Below are 22623 nucleotides of genomic sequence, written 5' to 3' on the forward strand. Positions count from 1 at the left end.
TCCCAAAGCTATCTGGATAAAGGGAGGCTCATAACCTTCACATTACCCCCACCACGCAACATCATCCTATCACTGAATAACAGAGACAAACACTGACCTAGTTTAGAAGTGCAGATGAAAAAAAAAAAAAGAAAACAGGATACATGGCTACGGCAAGGAAACCATGGTAACTAGAAAAGAGAACTGTTTTGCTTACTTTATTTTGGTCAGAATAATCAGCAAGCTGAGCCTTCAGCTCTGTAATCTCAGCCTCTAACAGACGGATCACTTCCTCATAATCCATTTCCATTCCGTGGGCCTGTCTCTGTGCAGCTTCGGCAAGATGAAGCCGACTTCGCAGGGCTCTTGTTTCTTCAACCACAGCTTTGGTTTCCTAAATATTTAAAAAATAATGTCACTGAAGAAAAGAATGTAAAAGTAGTAGCGGTTTAAACAAAATATTTTCTTCCTTCTGGAAGTTATAATTCAAAAAATGAATCAATATACTTATATTTTTCACATCTCAATTTGAAAACTAATATTCATGTTATTTAATTAAGGTCATGTGTGACCTTACTTTTCCTTGATTTCTTGGATAACTTTCAGTATGGACTCTCCAACTTCACACATTTAGGAGAAAATTTTGAAAATAAGAGAAGCAGAAGAGAATTGAAAGTGGAAAAGAGAATAAAAATTGGCTCAAAAGATAAAAAGAGCAGATTTCTACAAAAGTCAAGTAGGTGGTAGGGCTCATGTTCTATGAAGGTTTTTGCAGCTCCATCAGATCCTACTGAGAGATTTATAGTGTTAAGGGCTTCTCGGTGGTTCAAGCCCCAGGAGCCAAATCTTATTCCTAGACATCAGTCTAAGAGCTACCTCCCCAGTTTGACTTAAGCCAAAAGGCAGAATTCAGTAGCAAAATATACAGCCATTTCTATAGGATGCAATGCTCACCACATTTAGAACAACACTGAAGGAAAGGCATTACTAAAAACCATTTTATACATAATCAACAGAGGCTCAGAGAGGTAATATAACCTATGCAAGGGCAGATAAGAGTGCCAGAATTCAAACTCAGCTTTACCTGACTCCAACATTAATGCTCTTTTCACCATTTTACTCCATCACTAGATGACAAAAATGAAAACAAAACTATACATTAGCTGTATTTTTCACCTTAGGAAGTGGATGGTGTGGTCCAAAGTACTTGCACTCTCAAAAATGTGCCTTGGTGCTGGCTCAATAACAGTTCCCAGGACAGCAATATAATTTAATATTGCACTTTCTATAATGTAAACCATTTCTTTCTTTTTTTTTTTTTTTTTTAAACTTGATGCAGAAATTGTTTTTCTCTGCAATGGAACTTTCTGCTCCAATTGCCGTGGCTAATATTCAACTATGGCTATTTTAATTTTCTGGGAGCTTTTACAGGACACTTGGTTTTGTTTGAGCCTAGGGGAGGGTTAGAAATGTTTTTACTGCAGGACATATTTAAGGGTCACTTTTCCATTCACACATTCAGTAGCTATTAAGTACTTACTGTGTGTGAGCTTCTGTCTCAGGTACTGAAGAGGGAGCACCTAACACAGTACAAAGTCCTCCTTTTGTCCCCCAATACTTATAATCTAGTTTGGGGAGAGGGCAAGCTAGAGATAATCAATGGAGGTCTCACTGAGAAGACTTTAATCAGGGGACAGCAGAAAGGATGGAGCGGTGCAGACTTCTGAAAGAAGGGCTTTCTGGGCAGAGAGAGCAGCCTGTGCAGAGGAACTGGGACAGCACTGTGCCTGCATCTTCAGGGAACAGCAAGGAAGCCGGGTGGCTGCAGGAGACAGGAGAGGACAGGAAGAAGGGGGTGCAGACATGGGGGTACAGCGGGCCCAGTGTCTGGGCAGTGATGGTGCCGGCGTGGAGTGGCGGATCTTGAGGGCCTTGGTAGGCCGCTGTAAGGACTTTAGTTTTACTCACGGCCAGAGGGAAAGCGACTGGAGGGATCTGGGCAGAGAAGTGGTAAAAGGACACCTATCTAACTAACACATCAGTCAGTTCAGCCCAGGCGATCAAGGGTTACGTGTCACAGCTGGATCACCTTCACCAAAGACTGCACGAATAGCAGGTAACAGCCTACTATGTGTCAACAGGGCTCTAAATGTTTTGGATAGATCACCTCAAATAATCTACCTAGTGCTGTGAGAGCTATGTCCATTTTTATCCTCATTTAATAGGCAGGAAACTGGGAAGTTAAGTAGTTTGCTCAGAATCACAAACTTAGTAAGTGGCAGAGCTGGGATTTGAACCCAGGCCGTTTAGTTACAAAGTCCACAGTCTTGGCTACAGAATATGCTAAAAAACCAAATGGCGTGTAGGTGACAATGTCATCAGTGCCCAGCCCTGCATGAGCTTAGGATGTGGCCATTACAACACACTCAAACACATTTGAGGCTGCTACACCATTCCCCATTTTCCATTCAACCAGGCTAGGAAAAAATAATACTGTCACTGGAGAGAAAGGGAGGGGCAGAGAATTCACCATAGCAGCAATGAAGAATAACTAATTCGATGATTTGTCTCCTTCACATTTGCTTCATGCAGCCTTTATTCCTCTATAAAAACAGCACTTTTATTTTTGTTCAAAGAACGCTAGTTAATTAAATGAAGAATCTGAATGGAATTTATATAGCCATTATAGTGCACTGATGGTAATACGGTGTGAAATGCAGTCGGGTGGTAAAAGATGCAGAGGTTTTGATGCTGAATAAATTCATGCCATTTCTTTTGTAAATGTATAACTGTCAGGCTGGTAAATGTGACCCCTTAGCAAAGTTCTAGCCCAATTCCCGCTGAATGGCTGTTTAAAAGATTAGTGCACTGAAATGATGACTTTTAGAGAAAGCAGTAAAGAAAAGATAGCAGCAGTGTGCCACATTTAGCAATACAGGATCACATAAATCCATTTTTTCTTTTCCTCCTGGGCTGTTTTCTAATAACTGTAAAGACTCCTATGTCAGTAATAATTGAGTCAGAATTTTCCTAGTACCTCACCATGAGTCTGAAATCCAATCAGGGGAAATGTGGCAGCCAGTTCACTGATTTACTCTGTGTTAGGTACAGATTAATTTAGTTTAAAAGTTAGAAAATGTTGGATCATTAAATAGCAAGGGAATTCCAAACAAGCATCTACTTCTTCACTGACTACACTAAAGCCTTCGATTGTGTGGATCATAACAATCTGTGGAAAATTCTTAAAGAAATGGGAACACCAGACCACCTTACTTGTCTCCTGAGAAACCTGTATGCAGAGCAAGAAGCAACAGTTAGAACCAAACATGGAATAATGGACTGGCTCAAAACTGGGAAAGGAATACGTCAAGGCTATATATTGTCACCCTGCTTATTAACTTATATACAGAGTACATCATGAGAAATGCCAGGCTGAAAGACTCACAAGCTGGAATCAAGATTGCTGGGAGAAATATCAACCACCTCGGATATGCAAGTGATACCACTCTAATGGCAGAAAGCAGAGGAACTAGAGTCTCTTGATAAACGTGAAAGAGGAGAGTGAAAAAGCTGGCTTAAAACTCAGCATTCAAAAAACTTAAGATCCTGGCACCCAGTCACATCACTTCATGGCAAATAGATGGGGGAAAAAGTGGAAACTGACAGGTCTGACTTTCTTTGGCTCCAAAATCACTGTGGACGGTGAGTACAGCCACAAAATTAAAAGATGCTTGTTCCTGGGAAGAAAAGCTATGACAAACCTAGACAGCGTATGAAAAAGCAGAGACATCACTTTGCCAACAAATGACCATATAGTCAAAGCTATGGTTTTTCCAGTAGTCATGTACAGATGTGAGAGCTGGACCATAAAGAAGACTGAGCGCCAAAGAATCGATGCACTCGAACTGTGGTGCTGGAGAAGACTCTTGAGAGTCCCTTGGACAGCAAGGAGATCAAATCTGTCAATCCTAGAGGAAATCAACCCTGAATATTCTTTGGAAGGACTGATGCTGAAGCTGAAGCTTCAATACTTTAGCCACCTGATGCAAAGAGTCAGCTCACTGGAAAAGATCCTGATGCTGGGAAAGACTAAGGGCAGGAGAAGGGGGTGACAGAGGATGAGATGGTTGGATGGCATCATGGACTCAAAGGACAATTTTGGGAGATGGTGAAGGACAGGGAAGCCTGGCGTACTGCAGTCCAAGGGGTCACCAAGAGTCAGATACAACTTAGCAACTGAACAACAAAGATGTAGTAGCAAATCAGAAAAATCAACAAAAGCATTATGCATATTAATACTAGGCAGTACAAAGAAATGCACTAAAAGGGAATCCTAAATTATGAAGGCATATCTCTGACTTAACATTTTTTTAGTGACATTGAAAAAATGACTTCAACTCACTCTCTGGTTGTTAAATCAGGATTTTCCACCTCAGAATTTCACAGTGAACCTTCAGGGAAAATCAAACCAAATTCTTCTTTGAAAATATACTTCACACTAATGAAAATCTTTGTAGGCTACAAGAATTTCGCTATGTGACTGTGTTGAGACAAAGGGCTGAATAAACGGACCTTTGTCAGCCAAGTGATGTCTCTGCCTTTTCATATGCAGGCTGGGTTTGTCATAGCTTTTCTTCCAAGGAGCAAGCATCTTTTAATTCTGTAGCTGGAATCACTGTCCACAGTGATTTTGGAGCCCCCAAAAATAAAATCTGCCACTGTTTCATTGACATGATATTGAATTTAAAAAATGGGCATTAGATATACTTCAGAATCTTAGATACATGTGTTTTGTCTTTTTTTTTCATTTTCTGGCTCTGTAATTCTCCAAGCCTCAGTTTTTTCATTTGTATAAGGGTAAATAACAGCATCCACTTTATAAGCTCAAAACAACTCTCACAATAGGATTAAAGAACTACAGCTCTTGGTACACTTTTTCCCTGTTCCTCTTCATTGTTTTCAAATAGACACAAAATCACCAATGTGATGAGAGAGCTAGACTAGATGAAATGACTGAGGTACTCAAGTAGTTCTTTGGAAGTAAAACGTGCACATGGCTTTTTTAATGTTAACAACAGTTATGTAAAACCTTCCCTTCTCTAGTTGTGAGTTTTAACGGCTCCCCAAAGTAGAAGGAAAAAGTGCTAACTGCAGTTGCTCATTTGTAATGAGGTAGCACATTCACATCACTAAACTGAGAAGTTCTGTAATTTTTAAGCTAATCAGTAAATCTTTCACAATGTCAATTGCTGACAGGAGAAAAAGGAGGCCTCCAAGAGATATATGTTTTAGTGTAATATAACTTATGCTACCAAGCCCAAAAGAATACTTCTCTTATCAGCTTCCTACATCCACTCATTGGAAAACCCTTCTTGGTCTTGGTCCCATTACAGCCTGTGAAAAAGACTAAGGGTTACTGCAGGAAGAGGGATGTTGAAGGAAAAATGTTTAAAAGCAAGCTATATTTAGTTTCCTTAACTTAGGTATTGATTTTATTAAAATATGCTTAATGTTCCTCTTAAGGGATGATCTCAAATAATTTGCTAGTGGTTCACAAAAGGAATCTACAACTCATCCCTTAATCATGACATTCTTGGAGGAGAAAATGAATTCACAGAACTTTATGTAAGTCTCCAATGTATGTTCTTTCCTTTCCTTTCGCCTTCTCTGGGTGTACATCCATCCCTCTCTTCCACCTCCATACCTAACCAGTTATCAGGCACTGTGAATTCTTCACTGGTGATGTGTTTGCACCATCCCTTAATTCACGTCTTTAACACCTCACACATAGGTGCATACTGCATACTCTGTTCTTCACTATAATGTACTCTGCATACTTCTGAAGGATCAATTTTCCTGAAATATTGCCTAGGAAACAAACCTAGATAAAATGTTGCTAAGTACATGGTACATGATAAATATATTCTCAATCTCTACACGTCAAGGTTCTCCACTATTTGTTCCAAATCAGTCTTTCCAGTTTTAGCACACTGACTCTCTTATAGATTAACATATCCAAGTGCATTCACTTACCAATTTCCCAGACTAAACTCTCTCACCTCCAAGATACTTTTGAGCACATTATTCCTTCCACTAGGTGAATATATTTTTCCTTTTTTTCCTTCATCCAGCTGCCATCTATTCTCCAAAATCTACTTTAGATTTTATCTTTTCTCATCTTTCCAGACCACTTAAGCTTAAAATGGTCTCAGTTGTGGAGTGGGTTTTTCTCTAGTTGCGGCAAGAGTGGGCTACCCGCCCCCCCCCGCTGTGGCACATGGGTTCTCCTCGCTGCAGTGGGTCCTCCTGGTGCGGAGCATGGGCTCCAGGGCGCGTAGGCTTCAGCTGTGGCTCCTGGGCTCCAGGGCACAGGCTCAGCAGCTGTGGCACGCAGGCTTCACTGCTCCATGGCATGTGAAACTTCCTGGGGCAGGGATCAAACCCGTGTCTGCTGCATTGGCAGGCAGATTCTTTACTTCTGAGCCACCAGGGAAGTCCTCCCCTCCTTTTATCCTTAACGATATCTGTTGTCTGTAATTACTCCACAGGCTACTTAGCATTTTCTACTGCTCTGTTAAACTGTCACAAAAATAATATTTTACTCCCAAACTTCCTAATGTCAAAAGGTCTTGACTGACGAAAGTAGAGCACAAGTTGTCTGAGAGTAAAACCCTATTTAATATTAACAGGTCCTCTATTCAACATAAATATGGCATGTAATTGAGGTGACAAATAGTGAAAATAACTATTTTGCTTTTCATAAATAATTGCCTTATAGAATTTTATTAGGTATGAAGCTTTCGTAAGAAGGTTTCAATTTTACAGCAATATTAGTAGAATTGTATTTCATTTAAATAATTACAATAACAACCATAAGTCATGCTATGAAAAATAGCACATAATGAAAAGCAAATCATTTCAGCATGCTCTCTTTATACAGGAATTAAAACAAAACCCTTTTATAGTATTTATCGAGTAAATGAAATTACATCTAAACCATGTGGAATGAATACCAAGGTCAGAAAAGGACAGATAGTTACACTTTAGTGTGCTTGACAATTTTATTTCTTGGTTTCTCATTAAATAGATTTAAAAATTATGTACACTAAGTTTATATTTCCCTAAAATTTATAATTTTCCATCATAAGTTAATATAATGAATACATGCTCTCAAGGACTATATAATCTAGAAAGTCCTGTCCAATCCTATCCAAATCCTTGATTCCATGATTCATGTGGTGAAACTCCTTTGTAAGCGTGAAAAATGATAGATATTTGTAAGCCCAACAAATATGATTTTATTTAGTTTGTATGAAAAAGAAAAATCCTCACTTTGCAAAGAAGACTTGGTTAAGCTTTCTGGAGAAAAAGCAGGTCAATCAAATTATAATTAGCTCTAATTAACCCTCCCAAGAGCTGTCAACTTCTTTACCTGCAGATGCCTCATCCTCCAAAAGGTGCAAAATTGAATTCTGCCTCTGAACATCAAAGAAAATCAAAGAAACAATGTTTAATCTCTGTCTATAAACAGAAGTCCCTAATCAAAGACAGACACACAAGTACATCTATCTAATAAATTTTACCCTGTGAACTTTGTTCACAATATAAATATTAATTAGTTAAAATACTGTTTTGACAATATACTTAACCCTGAACATGTATTTTCTGGTTTAGTGAGATTTGACATAAAAGAAAACTACTATCCTACTTCTCCAATCCTGGTTACAAGTGTACCAAAGGAAGACATTTATAGTATTGGAAATTTCTTTAATAATCAGAATTTAAATCCTGTTCAGTGAAACCTAGTATCACTCAGAGGCTACTTTTCCAGTTGTCAAATGTTTAAAATTCATCTGAAGTTTGGGGTTTAAGAATAGAAATGTATTCCTTCCAAATTAACCTTTAGAGAATTCAGTTAGGACCAAAATTTTATCAAATTTTGTTTGTTTTGATGGAACCTGACCAAGAATTCCAAATTTGAATCTAGCTATAGTAAGATCTGGATTCCTGGGTAGCTCAGTGGGTAAAGACTCCGCCTGCAATGCAGGAGACCCTGGTTCAATTCCTGGGTCAGGGAGATCCCCTGGAGAAGGGGTAGGCTCCCCACTCCAGTATTCATAGTCTTCCCTGGTGGCTCAGACACGAAAGAGACTGCCTGTAACACAGGAGACCTGAGTTCCATCCCTGGGTTGGGAAGATATGATGGAGGAGGGCATGGCAACCCAATCCAGTATTCTTGCTTGGAGAATCCCTATGGACAAAGGAACCTGGCAGGCTACAGTCCTAAGGGTCACAAAGAGTCAGATACCACTGAGCGACTAAGCACAGCACAGCACATAGTAAGATCTAAATAATAAGCAACATTCTTAAATTCATTTAGAAGAAAAAAGCCAGTGAGAACTGATAAGCAAATACTGAAAAAACAACAACAGTAAGAAGGAAAAACAAAACACAAACAAATAAGGTGGGACATGGTCCAAGAATGTGAGGTATATATAAAATTTAAAAATTGCTACTAGCCAAAGGAGAGTTAGATAAAACATTCATCCACCCAGTATTTATTGACAAAGCTACTGGAAAAATTAGATAGCCCCAAACTGACCCCTAGATTATATGAGAATTTAATTTATGGTAGTGGACAGGGAAAGTATTAGTTGCTCAGTTGTGTCCGACTCTTTGTGACTCAATGCACTGTAACTCGCCAGGCTTCTCCATCCATGGGATTCTCCAGGCAAGAATACTGGAGTGAGTTGCCATTTCCTTCTCCAGGGGATCTTCCTGACCCAGGGGTGGAACCTGAGTCTCCTGCATCACAGGCAGATTCTTTACCACTGAGCCACCAGGGATGCCCCATGGTAGTGGGCATACTACATAAAAATAAACGGTGCAGCAAAAAGCTATTTGGAAAATAAAGTATAAAGCGTAGATCCTCATCTCATATCCTATACAACACAGAGTAATTTCTTAGATGAGCTAAACAAAGAAATAGGAAAGAAATAGAACAGAAATAGGAAGAAAACTAGCAAATAGGTATCCAAAATTGCTAGAAAAAAAATTTTTAAGTAGTCATGTATGGATGTGAGAGTTGGACTACAAAGAAAGCTGAGCCCCAAAGAATTGATGCTTTTGAACCATGGTGTTGGACAAGACTCTTGATAGTCCCTTGGATTGCAAGGAGATCCAACCAGTCCATCCTAAAGATCAGTCCTGGGTGTTCATTGGAAGGATTGATATTGAAGCTGAAACTCCAATACTTTGGCTACCTGATGCAAAGAACTGACTCATTTGAAAAGACCCTGATGCTGGGAGGGATTGGGGGCAGGAGGAGAAGGGGACAACAGAGGATGACATGGTTAGATGGCATCACTGACTCAATGGACATGAGTCTGGGTAAACTCCAGGAGTTGGTGATGGACAGGGGGGCCTGGCGTGCTGTAGTCCATGGGGTCACAAAAAGTCGGACACGACTGAGCGACTGAACTGAAAATTTTTAAAGTTAAAAGAAAATGGAGAACTCACAAAGAAAAAGAGACTTGACAACACATAACCACCTATGTTTAAAAACTTTATGTTTAAAAAAAATTAGAAAGACACAGTTTGTATCTAGAGGAAAACAAGTGAAATGAGATTGAGAGTTAAATGTTTTAATTCATAGTATAAATTAATGCATATTTTCTAGTTTTATAAAAATTAATTTTCTAGTTTTAGCCACAGATTTGATAGAAATAAGGTTAATACCTACAATGTGGAGATCTTACAAAATGATGTGGGAAAACTGGGAAACAGTTATTAAGAACAGAAGTGAAGAAGAAAAAGCAAGAGTGGGAAGGGGATGCAAAGGAAATATAAGGTGCATATATGGTCACAAGAAATATATCAGGAAACCAGCTGCCTTGGATATGGAGAACTGTGATGCAATTCACAATTTAATTTGAAACTCATGGTCTTAGACAATTTTTGGTATATCTAACATGAATGACAATGAATCAAAGTACATACAATATTTTCAAATAGGGTGATTTATTTATGTAGGGTTAGGCAGGACTAGAGAAATCTTACTTTTAATTCTAAAATAGTTTGTGAATAAATCATTTAACACAGTGTCATGAGTCCCATAACAAAGTTAAGAGTAACGAAAGTGTTTCTCACATGTTAAACTGCCAAGATAGGAGTTTTATGGTATCAACTGCCTTATCACTACTTCCTCCTTGAGTAAAATTTACTAGTTTGTCAGCCAAGTTAACATATATTGCTCTCACTTTGTGTTAAGAAACATAAAATGTTTGGCATCTGCCTAGATGTTTGAAATATGCCCTGGAAAGGTGCTCTCTTAGCAACTGACTTATGGAATGTTACAGATTTGTAAATGATTGTTTTTGGTTAAATAAGGAAAATTATAGGCAGCATACCTACTTTGGTGTACAATCATGCCTCTGACAACTCACCACCTCTAGGGCACTTATTCTGAAGGGCTTTCTAGAGAGTGATGATTTTGCTCTGTTTTTCATTTTTCATACTAGATTGAGAGCTCCTTGAAGAGATTATGTCTAGCTTTCACACTACATTCACACAAAATGAGAATTAAATAAAAGAAGCTTAAACATTTCCCTCGCCAAGTGGCCCTTATAAGTTACTGCAGGCATGTGTAAAAAGACTGAGGAAAGAATGGTGAGTGTGGTCCCTGAATAGCCAGGAAAAAGGTGACTGACTCATGGTACAGAAACCAGAATCCTAACACCAGTTCTGATTAAGCCAACTGATATAGAAAATACTGTAATCAAATTGAACTGAAAGGTTTCTATGAACAACAGCACTTCCCTCCCACATTTCTCTTAACACTGAAAATTCTGGGAGTTTAATTTAACACAATTAAAATGATTCTACAGTATCTATAGGGTAGTAAACTTTCTCTCAGATTTCTTAAAATACTAAGAACTTTTCTACATTATAAAGAAACAACTATCTGGGTATTTGGAATATACACCTTTGTTTAAAGCTTGTTTAAAATGCTATATTCATTACCATCTTTCTAAATTCCATATACATGCGTTAGTATACTGTATTGGTGTTTATCTTTCTGGCTTACTTCACTCTGTATAATGGGCTCCAGTTTCATCCATCTCATTAGAACTGATTCAAATGTATTCTTTTTAATGGCTGAGTAATATTCCATTGTGTATATGTACCACAGCTTTCTTATCCATTTGTCTGCTGATGGGCATCTAGGTTGCTTCCATGTCCTGGCTATTATAAACAGTGCTGCGATGAACATTGGGATGCACGTGTCTCTTTCAATTCTGGTTTCCTCGGTGTGTATGCCCAGGAGTCAATGTATAGCAAAAACCACTACAATATTGTAAAGTAATTAGCTTCCAACTAATAAAAATAAATAAAAAAAAAATGCTATATTCACCTTCAGTGAATCACTAACTATGGCTGATGTCTGCAAACAGTAATGCCAACTGGGCTGTTTTTGTGTTTCTTTTCCAAGCAAGCTGTCTTTAACTTAGGCAGTTTCTTGGGGAAACTCTAACACTGGACACAGGTCATTTTTTGATTCTCATTAAGAGAATTAAAGTTGAAAAATAAATTCAAAGTTTATTTAATGTTTTTCCACTCAGATTGCTATCATTGTCAGTTCAGTTGCTCAGTTGTGTCTGACTCTTTGTGACCCCATGGACTGCAGTACACCCGGCTTCCCTGTTCATCAACAGCTCCTGGAGCTTGCTAAAACTCATGTCCATCAAGTCTCTGATGCCATCGAAGCATCTCATTCTCTTGTCATCCCATTCTCCTCCCGCCTTCAATCTTTCCCAGCATCAGAGTCTTTTCCAATCAGTCAGTTCTTCCCATCAGGTGGCCAAAGTATTGGACTTTCAGCTTCAACATCAGTCCACCCAATGAATATTCAGGACTGATTTCCTTTAGGATTGACTGGCGGATCTCCTTGCAGTCCAAGGGACTCTCAAGAGTCTTCTCCAACACACGGTTCAAAAGCATCAATTTTTCAGTGCTCAGCTTTCTTGATAGTCCAACTCTCACATCCACACATGACTACTGGGAAGACCACAGCTTTGACAAGATGGACCTTTGTTGGCAAAGTAATGTCTCTGCTTTTTAATATGCTGTCTAGGTTTGACATAGCTTTTCATCCAAGGAGCAAACATCTTTTAATTTCATGGTTGCAGTCACCATTTGCACTGATTTTGGGGCCCAAGAAAAGAAAGTCTGTCACTTTTTCCATTGCTTCCCCATCTATTTGCCATGAAGTGTTAGAACCAGATGCCATGATCTTAAGTTTTTTGAATGTTGAATTTTAAGCTAGCTTTTCTGTTCTCTTTTACTTTCATCAAGAGGCTCTTTAGTTCCTCTTCACTTTCTGCCATTAGGGTGGTATCATCTGCCTATGTGAGGTTACTGATATTTCTCCCAGCAATCTTGATTCCAGCTTGTGCTTCATCCAGCCTGGCATTTTGCATGATGTGCTCTGTTTGTAAGTTACATAAGCATGGTGACAGTATACAGCCTTGAAGTACTCCTATTCCTATTTGGAACAGTCTGTTGTTACATGTCCAGTTCTAACTGTTGCTTCCTGACCTGTATACAGGTTTCTCAGGAGGCAGGTCAGGTGGTCTGGTATTCCCATCTCTTTCAGAATTTTCCACCGTTTGCTGTGATCTATAGAGTCAAAGGTTTTAGCATAGCCAATAAAGCAGTAGATGTTTTTCTGGAACTCTCTTGCTTTTTCTATCATCCAACGGATGTTGGCAATTTGATCTCTGCCTTTTCTAAAGAGTCCTCTGCCTTTTCTAAATTCAGCTTGAGCATCTGGAAGTTCACGGTTCACGTACAGTTGAAGCCTGGCTCGGATAATTTTGAGCACTACTTTGCTAGTGTGTGTGTACTTTTGCCCTTATGGCAGAGAGTGAGGAGGAACTAAAAAGCCTCTTGATGAAAGTGAAAGAGGAGAGTGAAAAAGTTGGCTTAAAGCTTAACATTCAGAAAACTAAGATCATGGCATCTGGTCCCATCACCTCATGGGAAATAGATGGGCAAACACTGGAAACAGTGTCAGACTTCATTTTTTGGGGCTCCAAAATCAGTGCAGATGGTGACTTCAGCCATGAAATTAAAAGAAACTTACTCCTTGGAAGGAAAGTTATGACCAACCTAGAAAGCATATTAAAAAGCAGAGACATTACTTTGCCAACAAAGGCTATGGTTTGTCCAGTGGTCATGTGTGGATGTGAGAGTTGGACTGTGAAGAAAGTTGAGCACCGAAAAATTGATGCTTTTGAACTGTGGTGTTGGAGAAGACTCTTGAGAGTCCCTTGGACTGCAAGGAGATCCAACTAATCCACCCTAAAGGAGATCAGTCCTGGGTGTTCACTGGAAGGACTGATGCTGAAGCTGAAACTCCAATACTTTGGCCACCTGATGCGAAGAGTTGACTCATTGGAAAAGACCCTGATGCTGGGAGGGATTGGGGGCAGGAGGAGAAGGGGACGACAGAGGATGAGATGGTGGATGGCATTACCGACTCAACGGTCATGAGTCTGAGTAAACTCCAGGAGTTTGTGATGGACAGGGAGGCCTGGAACGCTGCGATTCATGGGGTTGCAAAGAGTCAGGCACGACTGAGCGACTGAACTGGACTGAACTTAGTACCTAGTGTGTGAGATGAGTGCAATTGTGTGGTAGTTTGAACATTCTTTTGCATTGCCCTTCTTTGGAACTGTAAAGAAAACTGACTTTTTATAGTCCTTGGCCACTGCTGAATTTTCCAAATTTGCTGGCATATTGAGTGCAACACTTTCATAGCATCATCTTCTAGGATTTGAAATAGCTCAGCTGGAATTCCATCACTTCCACTACCTTTGTTCGTAGTGATGCTTCCTAAGGCCCACTTGACTTCACATTCCAGGATGTCTGGCTCTAGGTGAGTGATCTCACCATCATGCTTATCTGGGCTATCATTGTCGGAGATTTATAATTTCTTTTCTCAAAGAGGATGCTTTTTTGCTTGTTTTATTTGCTTATTAAAAATAATTTTAAGGTCACTGCAGATTACATATAGTTGTAAGAAATACAATAGAGAGGTTTCCTGTACTTTTAACTCAGTCGTGTCCAATGGTGATATCTTGCATTAAAACAGTAGAACATCAGAGTCAGGAAATTTCATTGATACAATTCACCAACCTTAATCAGATTTCACCAGTTTTATATTCATTCAGGAATAAAAAGAAACAACTGATACAGAAAACAACCTATATGGGACCCAGGGGAATTATGTTGAGTGAAAAAAGCCAATCCTCAACAGTTACATACTACATGATAACATTTATGTAACATGCTTGGAAAGACAAAGTTATAGAGAACTGATCAGTGGTTGCTAGGTGTTAAGAGATGGGGTGTGGACGGAGGTGGCTGAGACTATATAAGAGTAGCAGGAGGGATCCTTGATAGAAAATATAGGTTGACATTCTGAGGATACAGGTGACCATTTGAAATGGGAATACAGGAACATTTTATTACAATTCCCTTTCAGAATAGAAAAAAAGTGACAAATATATGTAGTTTTCTTCTTTTTTCCCTCTAAAGATGAGATTGACATCTTGGAATATCTATTAGTAAAAAGTTCAGATCACTAGAGAAGAATAAAAAGGGTATAAGAACTCACATCAATTCTAAAAGTTAGAGGCTTTAATGTTACTTTAATAAATGTACAAAATTAACAAATCTCCCAAGTATGAAAATGTGAATATTCTTTAGTAATCATATATTGTTGTTCCTTGAAGAGATATATTTAATTGCTGCTTAACCCATAAACCAAGCAGCTCAGACACCAGCTGTTCCAACTGTATCTAAGGTCATGTGCAACTGCCCACAGAGAGTCCTGTGCAGACCTAACCTCAGGTTTCAGCCTCAGGACTTCACACCCTCCTCAGATGTTCCACCCAATCTTTGCACAGGTGAGGTCAACTACAACCGGGCTTATCTGAACTTGGAGAAGTTGCCAAATGAACAATTTCCTCTGTTTCTTTAGGGCAAGGACTGGTTTAGACAAGCTAAATATTTTGGCTTTGGACTGTTCACCAATTCATTGCTGCCCCAGGTCATAACAGTATGCTGAAAGAAACTTTAAAAACAACTTGTGTGAGACTAAGTTTTAGAAAGCTCTTCATCAAAAGAAGTTGCTAGAAAAATGGCCCATGCCTGTTAAAAGTTGTTAGAACTTGAAGAAAAAATAACAAGCAGTACACATAATTTCATGGGAAATTGTGTTCATGATTTTAAACAGTAAGGTTGGATTATTCTGTAAGGCATGAAAACTCATAAAATATACTTCGATTTTGGTGAATACTATGAACAGTTCTTTACAAAACAGTATTCTGGTAGCCATCCCTGGTTGAAAAAAATACAAAGGTGCCTGATTCTTCCAGTGGAAAAGGATCCTTTCACAGCATGTTCTTTCATTCTTTTATTTCTCTCTTCCCTTGCTCTCCCTTTTCCCCATTCTAGCTGTCTTCCTGTGTTCAGTTCTTCAATGCTTTTTTCTTGGGCTATTACACTAAATAAAGGTAAATTAATTTCTATAATTTAAATAGCTATTGTAAATTAAAAAAGGGAGATTACTCCACTTTTAGAATCAAGTCTCACAATAATTCAAGCAAAAGTTTTAAGTAAGCAAAGGTTATCAAACGGTGTTTTCTTTCCCTTTGGAATTAACTGAAAACCAGAATTGTAAAATAAATAGAAAATCAATCTTCTGTTATTTTAACAGTTAGGTTACTTATGTATTTAAAGGTTGTATATGGTGAAATTATTAGTACTGTACTGGTTTCACATTAAGATCTTCAAAAGGATACTTAAAAGATGGGAAGAAACTTTGCCAAATTTTATACAATTTAAATTTCTGGTTTTTAAAAGTTTTTAACAAAAGAGTTAATAAAAATTACTTTCTATTTATAATTATTAAAGACATGCTCATTGTGAAAAAAGACATTAATCTTTATAAAAGTGGAGTAGTATTTTCTAAAACACAGAAACTCTTTCATTAACAGTAAGTCAGAAATCCCCTTAAACAGAATAATAACATTTCACATACTTAAGAGAAGATGAATGGTATACAAGGTCAATTAAATAAAAAACTGGAAACTTTTACTGTTGATTTTGGGTCACATATTTTTATTGCAAGTGCATGTTTCTGAAATGAATAGCTCTCTCAGTATGAGAACATGTGTTTGTATATACAGACACACACATATATATGTTTTAAGTTATTTTTGCTAAAACTAGAGAATATGCATTAATCTATACTACAAATTAAAACATTTTAACTCTCAATCTCATTTCTCCTGTTTTGTAAATTGCATTATTACAGACTCTCAATCACCAAATTACAAAGCCTTGATTGCTTTTTCTGATTATTACTGCACATGCTATCCCTGTTAAGTCTGGATGACTTTACCCTCATGGTATCTCTCACACAGATGGCTCTGGTATACTTGGTATAACTCTATGCCCACTACCTGATTAAATCCTCCATTGCTTGTCATTTGGACAGGCACTTCTCAAGTTTTAAGGTACATTACAGATCACCTGAGGACTTGTTAAATGCAGATTGTTTCAGTAGGTCTGGGGTAAGACTTGAGACCTTGGATTTCTAAGTTTCAAGTGTTCCGACCCTGCTGGTCCTTGACTACCCTTTGAATAGGAAGGATGCAGAGTTATGGATCTGCCCTGTCCAATGTGGTGGTCACCACCTATATGTGGCTATTGAGCCCTTGAAATATAGCTGAGTTGACTGTAGAACTGAACTTTTCATTTAATTTTCATCAGTTTGCATTTAAGTTTAAAGCTTAATAAGCATAAAATATTTTTCCATTACACAAAAATTTATTATTTTGGTAGAATTATATTGCACTTTTATCATTGTATCATTTAAGACATTAGTGTTGAATTGTAGTGCTTGTGTCAGGCATGTGAAGCAGTTGAGTTGTATACATAAACAACTAATCTGGTGACTGTCAATGAATTAAACAATTTCAAAATTTTTTTTACACAATAGTGTTCTTATCTGAATATTTTATGTAGACAGCATGAGTTATAATAATACTTGTATAAATCATGATGGGCAATTAAATGAAAATACTTATTTTTATTAGACTATAGTTAAATTATTTATACTTAAAATAGTAGGTACGGAGAAATTTTTTTTAAATGACATACTGATGCAGAATAAGATGAATTAGCCAGTAATACAAAAAAAAAAAAAAAGACTAGAGGAAAATATTTTGAAAATTTTATGATGAATGCAATTGCAATTTACAAAGCTGTTTGTAGTATAAAGTTTTTTTTAACCATATGAAAAGTGAGCAATTGAGAGATTGTTTGCAAATGTGTGATAGGCTTGTTAAACAGCTTTCTCCTGAACTTCCCTGGTGGTCCAGTGGTTAAGAATTTGCCAGCCATTTTGACAATATTGATTCTTCCAATCCATGAACACGGTATTTTTCTCCATCTGTTTGTGTCCTCTTTGATTTCTTTCATCAGTGTTTTATAGTTTTCTATGTATAGGTCTTTTTTTTCTTTAGGTAGATATACTCCTAAGTATTTTATTCTTTTTGTTGCAATGGTGAATGGTATTGTTTCCTTAATTTCTCTTTCTATTTTCTCATTGTTAGTGTATAGGAATGCAAGGGATTTCTGTGTGTTAATTTTCTATCCTGCAACTTTACTATATTCATTGATTAGCTCTAGTAATTTTCTGGTAGAGTCTTTAGGGTTTTCTATATAGAGGATCATGTCATCTGCAAACAGCGAGAGTTTCACTTCTTCTTTTCCTATCTGGATTCCTTTTACTTCTTTTTCTGCTCTGATTGCTGTGGCCAACACTTCCAACACTATGTTGAATAGTAGTGGTGAGAGTGGGCGCCCTTGTCTTGTTCCTGATTTTAGGGGAAATGTTTTCAATTTTTCACCATTGAGGGTAATGCTTGCTGTGGGTTTGTCATATATAGCTTTTATTATGTTGAGGTATGTTCCTTCTATTCCTGCTTGCTGGAGAGTTTTAATCACAAATGGATGTTGAATTTTGTCAAAGGCTTTCTCTGCATCTACTGAGATAATCATATAGTTTTTATCTTTCAATTTGTTAATGTGGTGTATTACATTGATTGATTTGTGGATATTAAAGAATTCTTGCATTCTTGGGATAAAGCAATCCCTATCAAGCTACCAACGGTATTTTTCACAGAACTAGAACAAATAATTTCACAATTTGTATGGAAATACAAAAAACCTCGAATAGCCAAAGCAATCTTGAGAAAGAAGAATGGAACTGGAGGAATCAACCTGCCTGACTTCAGGCTCTACTACAAAGCCACAGTCATCAAGACAGTATGGTACTGGCACAAAGACAGAAATATAGACCAATGGAACAGAATAGAAAGCCCAGAGATAAATCCACGAACCTATGGACACCTTATCTTCAACAAAGGAGGCAAGAATATACAATGGAAAAAAGACAACCTCTTCAACAAGTGGTGCTGGGAAAACTGGTCAACCACTTGTAAAAGAATGAAACTAGAACACTTTCTAACACCATACACAAAAATAAACTCAAAATGGATTAAAGATCTAAATGTAAGACCAGAAACTATAAGACTCCTAGATGAGAACATAGGCAAAACACTCTCTGACATAAATCACAGCAAGATCCTCTATGACCCACCTCCCAGAATACTGGAAATAAAAGCAAAAATAAACAAATGGGACCTAATGAAACTTAAAAGCTTTTGCACAACAAAGGAAACTATAAGCAAGGTGAAAAGACAGCCCTCAGATTGGGAGAAAATAATAGCAAATGAAGAAACAGACAAAGGATTAATCTCAAAAATATACAAGCAACTCCTGAAGCTCAATTCCAGAAAAATAAATGACCCAATCAAAAAAATGGGTCAAAGAACTGAACAGACATTTCTCCAAAGAAGACATACAGATGGCTAACAAACACATGAAAAGATGCTCAGCATCACTCATTATCAGAGAAATGCAAATCAAAACCACAATGAGGTACCATTACACGCCAGTCAGGATGGGTGCTATCCAAAAGTCTAGAAGCAATAAATGCTGGAGAGGGTGTGGAGAAAAGGGAACCCTCTTACACTGTTGGTGGGAATGCAAACTAGTACGGCCACTATGAAGAACAATGTGGAGATTTCTTAAAAAACTCGAAATAGAACTGCCATACAACCCAGGAATCCCACTTCTGGGCATACACACTGAGGAAACCAGATCTGAAAGAGACACGTGCACCCCAATGTTCATCGCAGCACTATTTATAAAAGCCAGGACATGGAAGCAACCTAGATGCCCATCAGCAGATGAACGGATAAGGAAGCTGTGGTACATATACACCATGGAATATTACTCAGCCATTAAAAAGAATTCATTTGAATCAGTTCTAATGAGATGGACGAAACTGGAGCCCACTATACAGAGTGAAATAAGCCAGAAAGATAAAGGCCAATACAGTATACTAATGCATACCTATGGAATTTAGAAAGATGGTAATGATAACCCTATATGCAAAACAGAAAAAGAAACACAGATGTACAGAACAAACTTTTGAACTCTTTGGGAGAAGGCAAGGGTGGAATGTTTGGAGAGAACAGCATCGAAACATGTATATTATCAAGGGTGAAACAGATCACCAGCCCAGGTTGGATGCATGAGACAAGTGCTCGGGCCTGGTGCACTGGAAAGACACAGAGGGATCGGGTAGAGAGGGAGGTGGGAGGGGGGATCGGGATGGGGAATACATGTAAATCCATTACTGATTCATGTCAATGTATGGCAAAAACCACTACAGTATTGTAAAGTAATTAGCCTCCAACTAATAAAAATAAATGGAAAAAAAAATCAAAAAAAAAAAAAAAAAAAAAAAAAAAAGAATCTGCCAGCTAAGGCAGGGAACATAGGTTGGATCCCTGTTTGGGAAGATCCCACATGCCGGGGAGTAACTACAGCCAGGAGCCACAACCAGTGAGTCTGCTCTCAAGGCTGCCAGCTGCAGCAACAGAGCCTGGGCACCTTAGAGCCCATGCTTCACAACCAGAGAAGAGGCGGCAATGAGCGCCCACGAGGAACGGAAGAGAAGCCCTGCTCCCGCAACTAGAGAGCGCCTGAGCATTGCAATGAAGACCCAGAGCAGCCGATAATAAAAATAAATAAAAAGTTTTCTCCTAACGGTCAAGTAAGAACTAATGAAATCAGTCACTTGAAATCAGAAGTAAATGCTCAACATTTGTTAATTTTGACCAGCTTGGTTGGCTTTTTTGCATAAAAGAGTTAAGCCATTTCTAAATCAATATGGTAATTTTGGCCTTGACAGAATAGAAGAAATGTTTTATAAAAATGAAAGACCTTCAATTATTTCACACATGTTCGCAGAATACAAAACATTTCTAACAATATCAACGATCAAATGATTCAAAATTAGAAAAGCTACAAGTACTTTACTTCAGCTTTAGATGAGCCATGTGATATGAGATAATATTAAATGCATACTTCAGCCATACTTGTCGCTTTTTCTTTTTTTGGCTGCTCTATACAGCTTGCAGGATCTTCCCAGACCAGGGATCAAACTTGAGTCCCCACAGTGAAGACACAAGTCTTAACCACTGGATCACCAGCGAATTCCCAAGAGAAGTATTGTCTTAAAGGACTTCCAAATTCACATAAGGTTGTCAATCTACAGCCTAAAAAATTCAGACTCATGGCATAGACATTTTAACCTTTACATGTGTCACATGAAGACTTTCAGCTGGATAATGAAGAAAAGTTTGAAAAGCTTTTTTTTTTTTTTTTTTATCATAATAGAAGTTGCTCCAACTATGTTGGATCAAAATTTCTGATTTGTTGACATTTTCAAACAAGACTGTTTTCTTCATTGTTTCATGCCATTGTAGAATTTTGAAAATTTATGTCTCAGTTCTTGAAGTTGACCATACGAAAAACACCATGGACACAGTTGTTAACCTTGTTTAACGTATATGTGCAAATTTGATGACTCGTCACTAGTTTAAAAGACAGTGAATTTAATGATCTTCTGCTCTTTGCTAGGGCTACTTGGCTGAGTTGTGGAAAAGCTTAATAAAGACTTACTGTATTTTTAACTCCAGTTGAAGATTTTCTTAAATGATTGGTTGCCTAATAGTTAACAATTAAAGACAAAAAATGGCAGTGTGATTTACATTTTATTATCAATATTACACTGTACATGAATGAGCTAAACTTGAAGCTCCAAGAAATGAGAAAGCTTATTTGTGAAGCTAGACCAGTGTAAGAATTTATACTGATACTGAAAATTTTCAAATATGTAAGTCAGTAATAATGATTTACCTATTATCTAACACCAATCATTATGTAGATTTTATTACTGATAATATGTAGGTTAGGCTCAAAAACCTTAAAAATTTTGACATCTGCTTAGTTGATATTGATAAATTTACAGTTGCTTTCAGTATATGCAATACACCTTTGAAACTGATGGTAATTAGAATTAGTGACATACTTGAAAAGATGTAGTTTTGAAGTGATTTTGCTTTAAAGATTGAATCTTCTAAAAACATGAAAAAATTTTGCCAATATGGACATAAATATTAAAAGAAAAAGATTTTTGGTATTCATTTCAGTTACTGAAAACTTTTTAACTTTATTTGGAACATTTGGGTATATGAATCTACTTTTTAACTATAAATGCTGTTAAACAAAATCACAGCAGTTATTTCCAATGAAAATTTAGTGCACGCATTAAGATACACTTTAAGTGTAAAGTAACATTGGACTTCAAAAACACAGTATAAGAAAAGAATGTAAATTATGTCTAATGAATTTTTAGCACTTTTTCATGCTAAAATGACCATATTTTAGACATATGAGACCAAAAATATATCTAAGATAATTTTATCTGTTTGTTTCCATGCTTTTAAAAAATGTGGTTACTAGAAAACAGACAAAGCATAGTTGGTTTCCAATATATTTCTATTAGAAAGTGCAGGTCTAGACTTTTATAAAAGTCTCTTCTCTGTTACTCATTATTTCCAAATCTGTTGTTAGGTTAACTTTCTTAAAGTATAGATATTCTTCTTTCACCATTCTTCATCCATCCACTCACCAAATATTTACTGAATACCTGCTCTACGTCAGTGATGGTTCTAAGGTAAATTAGAGAACACATGCAAGACAGCTGCCCTCCTCATGAAGCTTACCCTCTAGTTGGTGGATACAGACAGAGGATACAAGTTTAACAGGTAAATAATACACAAGAAAGCAATCAGGAATGCCAAAAGACTTGTCCACCAACAGTGAGAGCTGGAGCGTTAGTGGGGTAACGATGCAGGGAGGTAGAGGGGTTGGAGAACAAGGCGGGCAGGTGGGGGAAAGCAGTAAGGGATGGGGTCATTGAGGAAAAGGGGTGCGGGGGTGGGGGTAGGATGGCAGACCAGGGAGGACAGGCTTCGTAGGATTTGGGCTTTCACTCTGAGATGGAAAGTTATACAGGTTCTAACAAGTTGTAAAAGGCTATTTCTGGCTGTTGTGTTCAGATTAGCCTGTATGGGGGTGGGGCAAGGGTAA

The 22623-nt window shown here is 37.7% G+C and overlaps 1 protein-coding gene across 9 annotated transcripts in view; it reads right to left on the minus strand.

Moving 5' to 3' along the window:
* STXBP4 (syntaxin binding protein 4) overlaps nucleotides 1-22623 on the minus strand; it is a 204714-nt gene that overhangs the window by 84609 nt on the left and 97482 nt on the right. For all 9 annotated transcript variants that reach the window (XM_065908595.1, XM_065908592.1, XM_065908598.1 and 6 more), the window contains one exon: nucleotides 197-373. In XM_065908595.1, the coding sequence (XP_065764667.1) occupies nucleotides 197-373 (177 nt within the window). The remainder of the gene's footprint in view (nucleotides 1-196; nucleotides 374-22623) is intronic.

The sequence above is a fragment of the Muntiacus reevesi genome, chromosome 18 (genome assembly GCF_963930625.1).
Source record: "Muntiacus reevesi chromosome 18, mMunRee1.1, whole genome shotgun sequence".
NCBI classification, from domain to species: Eukaryota; Metazoa; Chordata; class Mammalia; order Artiodactyla; family Cervidae; genus Muntiacus; species Muntiacus reevesi.